This window comes from Caenorhabditis briggsae (assembly GCF_000004555.2).
Source record: "Caenorhabditis briggsae complete genome, chrV, whole genome shotgun sequence".
NCBI classification, from domain to species: Eukaryota; Metazoa; Nematoda; class Chromadorea; order Rhabditida; family Rhabditidae; genus Caenorhabditis; species Caenorhabditis briggsae.
In genome coordinates, this window is record NC_013488.2 from 16,038,891 (window position 1) to 16,045,321 (window position 6,431).

At 36.7% G+C, this 6,431-nt stretch overlaps 1 protein-coding gene across 1 annotated transcript in view; it reads left to right on the plus strand.

Annotated features, from left to right (window-relative positions):
* Positions 1-4,867, plus strand: part of CBG22638 — a gene marked incomplete at both ends in the record, with an annotated part of 6,532 nt that extends 1,665 nt beyond the window's left edge. The window contains 15 exons of the mRNA XM_002638163.1: positions 815-933; positions 977-1,262; positions 1,307-1,468; positions 1,515-1,568; positions 1,617-1,700; positions 2,616-2,726; positions 2,772-2,816; positions 2,870-2,980; positions 3,023-3,296; positions 3,342-3,514; positions 3,758-3,823; positions 3,869-3,999; positions 4,050-4,144; positions 4,520-4,693; positions 4,791-4,867. Coding sequence (XP_002638209.1) covers positions 815-933; positions 977-1,262; positions 1,307-1,468; positions 1,515-1,568; positions 1,617-1,700; positions 2,616-2,726; positions 2,772-2,816; positions 2,870-2,980; positions 3,023-3,296; positions 3,342-3,514; positions 3,758-3,823; positions 3,869-3,999; positions 4,050-4,144; positions 4,520-4,693; positions 4,791-4,867 — 1,962 coding nt within the window. The remainder of the gene's footprint in view (positions 1-814; positions 934-976; positions 1,263-1,306; positions 1,469-1,514; positions 1,569-1,616; positions 1,701-2,615; positions 2,727-2,771; positions 2,817-2,869; positions 2,981-3,022; positions 3,297-3,341; positions 3,515-3,757; positions 3,824-3,868; positions 4,000-4,049; positions 4,145-4,519; positions 4,694-4,790) is intronic.
* Between the last annotated feature and the right edge of the window lie 1,564 nt (positions 4,868-6,431).

The following is a 6,431-nucleotide window of genomic DNA, read 5'->3' on the forward strand; positions in this document are numbered from 1 at the left end:
AATGCCTTTGAAATATAATTGAGCAGACACAACGACATTTTAATCCGACATATGATCAATAATTTTCTCTTTATAAGCAAGCTTTTTTAAGCCAACTCGAGTAAACATAACATCGTTCGAATATGGATTCTAGCACATCTGATTCAAGAAATTCGTTCTATTAGAGGTTTTACGGTATTCTAAAAATTTCGGAAGATTTAGAGTGTTGAAAAAGTGTTCCAGAATTCTTCAATTTTTCTGAAAATCTCAGGGTATACTAAATAAAGTTGGAGCTTCATTTTTGTAATTGACAACTTTTTCGCCAAGTTTCATTCTGATGAGATATGTCGTTTGTAACAAAAAGTCCCGAAACTTCAAAAGTAGCAGTGAAATGAGACTTCTGTATTCTTAAAACCGCTTATCTTGATTGGCTGGATTTATGCAAAAAAAAAGTTGTAAAATACAAAATTAAAGGAGGCCAGATACCAAAAAAAAAATTTTTCCTGATATTTTGCCTAGAGAACCCCCATGAGGGGTTGAACTCATGACAGGCAGCTCAGTGGTACAGCGCCGCTACCGGCTGAGCTACGGGGGCGCGAAGGCGCCTGACGACCGATGGTCTACATAAGCGCGGCGCGATTTCGTCCCCCGAACTGTCCCCCGAAATTTTTGCTGTCTCGCCTTTTTTAAAGCATTAGTTTTGTTTATTGTTGTAATGGAATATTTATAGATTTTGAATAACTCTCATAGGAACCGTGATGATTGAGCTTGAAGTTCAAAGTCAGGGGACCCTTCTATTTCAGGTTTTACGGTATTTTTCTTCTATTATTTTCAGACCACCATTTTTTTTATCACTAATCACTTCTACAACGCAATCCGTGTATTTTATCTTGGTTTAGCGTTTTTGGTGGCTTACTTCATTTTTGAAATTAAATATTTCACTTTGGAGCAAAAGTCATTTTTTTGAAATTTTATAAATCTAAAATTCAATTTTCAGATTTGATCATTCTTTCGTTCCGACTGATCTTATTGTTTTGACTCTATTTGGAATTTTACTCGTTATTTTCGTACACACTCATCATTTCATTTTGTCCATTTTGGCGATTCAAAGATTTTACCTTTACTTTTCCTGGAATTCCGAAAGTTTCAAAGACTCGACTTGGTTTTTAAAATGGGTCTATTTAGTTTTCTATGGCGCTCATACTCTATTCTTTATTTCTGTAAAATTAATGTCGGAAAATAGTCAAGCATTCGTCTCAAAAGTGTACTCCATGGCTTATCCGGTTGGTCAAAATCGTTTTGATAAATATATTTTTTTTCAAAACAGATTTATTACATTTCCCTGAACATTTTGTTATTTTCCGCCGCCTTATTATATATTCCAATATTTTTGAGTGTTCGAAAGCTGGAACATTTAATTTCAGCAAAATTTTATAAACCACATAAATACATTTTAAAGCAAACAAAGTTAATTTTGGCATTTAAAACTGTTAGTTCAAACATAATTCAATTCAACTATCGAATAAAAGTTCCAGGCACATTTTCTAGTTTGGATTTTCTGGATCTATAGAAACGGAGACATCTTTTATGTAAGAACCAAAAAGGTTTGAAAATCCCAAAAAAAAACACTTTTTCAGTTATATTGCGTATTTTGTATAATTGATCTAATTTCTACTCCAGTCACAATTCAAATGTCCTATTTATACTGTAGCAAACGGAATGTTCAAACTTTGAAATTTATGTTTTCCAAAGTTTTCAATGGATTGAAAGTCGAGCCGTTTACTTTGCAAAATGAGGCAACGATAATGGCTCTTTCTTGATTAAAAATGAAAATTTAGATTTAGATTTTGTTTTTGAAAAGTGAAGATAAATGTTCCAGAATTTTTAATTTTATAATTCACAGCAATATTTGAAGATTATCATATTGAAATCACAAAAAAAGTGGTTCCAAAAATGTCACTAAAACCAGAAAATTTTGGAAAATTGAAGTCTAAAGGCTTAATTGTTTTTTAAAATTTCTTTCCGATTTCCGGATATTATTTGGTCCGTCAGACTTTAATTTTTTATTTGTAACCAGCCTTCTGTTTGCCGCGCCTCCGGCGCTTCACAATTCATTTTCAATTATTCGTCGCTCCACTCCTCACTTTTCAATTTTTCTTTATCACGCTGTAGAACATCTACGCCCTCCCTCCCCTCTCCTGGTGTGGGCCTCATGGCGCAGCTGTGTGCGTGCGCGGCTATTGTGCGGAAGGCCGCGGGTTCGGTTTTGGTGGCGGCCAACCTTTCATTTCAAAACCCAAAACCGGACAGCCGGACACTAGGACCAACAGACGCGTCTAGCGTTTTATATATAAGAAAGATGACGTCATTATACACTGGTTTACAGCTAGAGTCTACCTGGATTCTGAAAGCGCATACCGTAAACCCTCTAATTGAACGCCCGATCCTAACCGTCCAATTTGAACTCATATATCTCATTTCCGTAAAAGATATCAAAAAGTCAATTTTTAATATCTTTTATAGGAACCGAGATAAATCGGCTCAAAGTTAGGAAAGTAATACAAGTGAAAATGTTCAAAAATTCGTAAGGACTTATATTTTCTAGAAATGTCAGAATTTTTTTCTAGAATTTTCAGGAAAAAACTTCCGAAAAAAATTTTCTGCGCCACTACACATCCCATGAGAATCAGGCGGGTCTGAAAAAGGAAGTAAACAATGAGCAGATTCGAAATTTCAGATTCCCTCCCGTCATATATGTTTTTTTTCGATCATTATTCATTATTTTCTTCTAGAAAAACATGAAAACTCAACAATGGATGGGTATGACTCTACTTCCGGTGAGAATTAATAGTTTTTTTTTAATTCTCAAATTCTCGAATACAATTTTCAGTTCTCCTTAATAGGTTTCATAGCCAATTGGATGATTGTTCTATCAATTTGGAAATCGAAGAATCTAGCTCACTCATTCGTGTTTCTCACTGCAAACTTTTCGCTTCTCAAGGTGGTTTTTTTTCGATTTAGTTCATTTTGAAACTTTTTTCAGGCCCTATACTCTTCTCTCTATCTGTTTTACATATTTCCAATGATCAGTTTGGATTCAAATTTTCTAAAAGAAGAATCTTATCATATTGGATATCTCATCCTTATCTTATGTGATGCTTCTACACACATCCATTTTATAATATCCATAAATCGATTTTTGGCAGTTTTTGTACCACTTTTGTATTTCAAAACATTTCGCCCGAAAACAACGCAAATGTTTTTGTTGGTGTCATTTTTGAGCTCTTTTGGAGTGGTGACGGTGTTTTTTGTGTTTTGTAAGTCTCTGTTTTAATTTGTGTTTTGATGGACCTTTTTTTCAGTAGACTGTAGAATGGGATATCTTAATGAGATGTGGATGTTTGACTACTCGATCCAGTCTTATTGTCTAGCCTATATGCATTATTATGATCTTGGAAAAGGAACAATTTTTGCATTTTCCTGTGTTATTTTAGATTTTGTAACAGTTCTTAAATTGAACTTTTATAGACGGAAGGTACAATATTTTCTCTAATAGAAATCCACCCAAAACGTCAAGCTCAATTATCTCCATCGCTGTGAAAGATATCAGAATTTTGTCAACTGATAAAATATTTGTGATGTTATGACAATCAATTTATCAGTTGACAAAATTTTGAATTTTGATATTTTTCGAAGGAATAGAGATATTTGAACTTCAATTTTACGGCGTAGGTGGACTTATGGTATGATATGTTCCTTGTTAAGATTTCGTTTATAGGTTCAAACAGGTTCCAAAGCAAAGTCGCCGGGTTTTCAAAAGAAGGAAGTGGATTTTTTGAAACAGGTGAATTTAGCATTTTCAATTTTCATAAATCTCAAGCTTTTTCAGTCCCTCACCCAAAATTTGGTGCTCTTTCTAACCCTAGCGGTTTACTACTTGGCTCCTCAGATATATACGGATCGAAAGACAGCATTTCTGGGGTCCACACTGTTTTGGTGCATTTTAAACGCTTTTGATGGGTAGGAGTTTTCTGAAAAAAAATATCCAAAACTTTCTGAAGTATTTTCAGACTGGTAATCATAAAATACAATTCCGATGTTCGAGGATACATTCGAACAGGTTTCAAGAAAGAAACGTTGATGGTTGTGGTGTCCGTCGGTGGAAGTGTCTTCTATTAAATTTGTTTTTTGACAAATTTCAAAAGTTTCAAAATCAAGAAAACGGATTATTTGCCACAACTCTAGCTTGACTGGTATTATGTGTGAAAACTCTCGGATCTGTCATACAAAACTTTTGGGGCAATAGAAACAATTCTTTTGTGGTCTTTCTCAATAAATTGTTGGTCGATGACCAAAGTGGATGCAGACCCATGATTTTGTTCCATTGCTAAAGGAACAGTCGATATATCTGAAATTGAAAATAGTTGCTTTGTACGTTTGTAATTATCTCTTATGGAAATTGAGATAAAAAGAGAAAAGTCGATTTTTGAAACAGGTGAATTTAGATTTTCCACTTTTCAAATGTTCTAAATTGTTCCAGTCCCGCACCCTAATTTTGGTACCATTTCTAACCCTAGCTGCTTATTACTTGGCTCCTCAAATATATTATACAAGAATGTTTGCTACCAGCAAGCTGGTGCGCCTTCGGCGCGATTCGCCCTAGTTTTTTTTTACTTAATGGTCGCTCAGTTCTTTACTTTTTTTAAAGGGTCACGTGAATCTATTTTTTTTTCAAAAGTTGACAGAGTGACACCGGGACAGACAGCTATTATAGCACACATCACATTAATCCACTCGTTCTTATATATAAGACACGTGTAAAGTTTTATATATAAGGAAGATGCGGATCGAAAAACGGCATTTCTGGGGTCTACAGGGTGGCCGATAATGATAGGACGTTTCTAAACGTTTCCCATTTTTTAGAAAAACTTTTTTTCTAACTGTAATAACTTTATCAAAATATTCAAAATATGTAAGAATTTTAGTTTTATAACAAGTAGTCATGATTAGAACCACAGCTTTGACAGAAGCCTCCAAACGCATGATAAAAAATTTGGCTGTGCGGCGACTGTAGTTGAAGTCAAAGTCGCCCTAGAACTTTTGAAATGGACTTTACAGAAAGTCCAAAAAACAGTATGAGATTCTTGAGATCTTTTTCTTCAAAAGATTCCATACATCAAAGTCCGTCGGACTGAAATCCGTGGAGTTAGAGGACCCCCAATCGTAGCCGAGTTTTCTAGGAAAATGAGCGTCTAAGACCGCAATTGTGGATTTCGATCTATTAGGTTGGCGGGAAAGTCTTTGTCACTTTTTCAATAGTTTATTTCTCAAAGAAAAAATAACCGAATAATTAATTATATTGTCCATCATTATCAACAACATGTCTCCAACGTTCCCTCAATTTATGGATTCCATTGCGGTAGAATCCAGCCGGGCGTGAGGCAAAGTATTGTTTGAGTGCCGCTTCGACCGCTCCACGGGAATTGAAGCTTCTTCCTTCGAAGGCACGTGTCATATCGCCAAATAACCAATAGTCGGAAGGAGCAAGATCAGGAGAATACGGGGGGTGAGGGAGAACATTCCATCCATATCCCATCAGCTCCTGCTTCACTTGTTTCGAAACATGTGGGCGAGCGTTATCATGTTGATAGTACACTTTCTTGTCTTTCATGGCCGAACGGTCGACTGCTTTCTTGAGGTTTCGTAGTTGAGTAGTGTAGAGGTCTCCAGTTATTGTTTTGCCCTCGGGCAGAAGTTCCCAGTAGATGGGGCCGTCCACTCCCCACCACACAGAGAGCATAACTTTTTTCGGATGAAGGTCGGGTTTGGGGACATCCTGTGGGCTCTCTCCTTCTCCAACCCACTGGGATTTCCTGTGGTGATTATCGTAGAAGACCCACTTCTCATCTCCGGTTATTAGCCGGTCCAGCCATCGATCGCCCGCGTGGAGAGTGAGAAGAGTAATCGAATCGTCGACTCGGCGGTCAAGGTTGGCTTGAGTCAGGTGATGAGGTATGAATCGACCAAAAAGTTTTCTCATTCCAAGAGACTTCAAACCTTCAAGGACTGTGCTATGGTGAACTCCGAATGTGACAGCTAGTTCACGGCTAGATTGAAATGGATCCGATTGCAATGCGTGCTTCAGCTTGTCCAAATCCAACTCACGGGGTCTCCCAGAGCGATCCTTTTCATCGAGCGAGAAGTCATCTTTTTCGAAACGATGGAACCAATTGCGAATAGTATTGTAGTGAGGGGCATGTGTGTTGTACACATTCTTCAAGAAAGTTTCCGAATCCTTCATCGTGGTGTGAGATAGGAAGAGGTAAATCAAAACATGTCTGATGTGAATAGCAGTGGGAACAAACATATCGTTTCAATTACAGATGAGGAGCAGGGAAGGAGATGGGGACTTGTTTATATGGAAGGTTCTTATCACCTTGTTATACACTAGA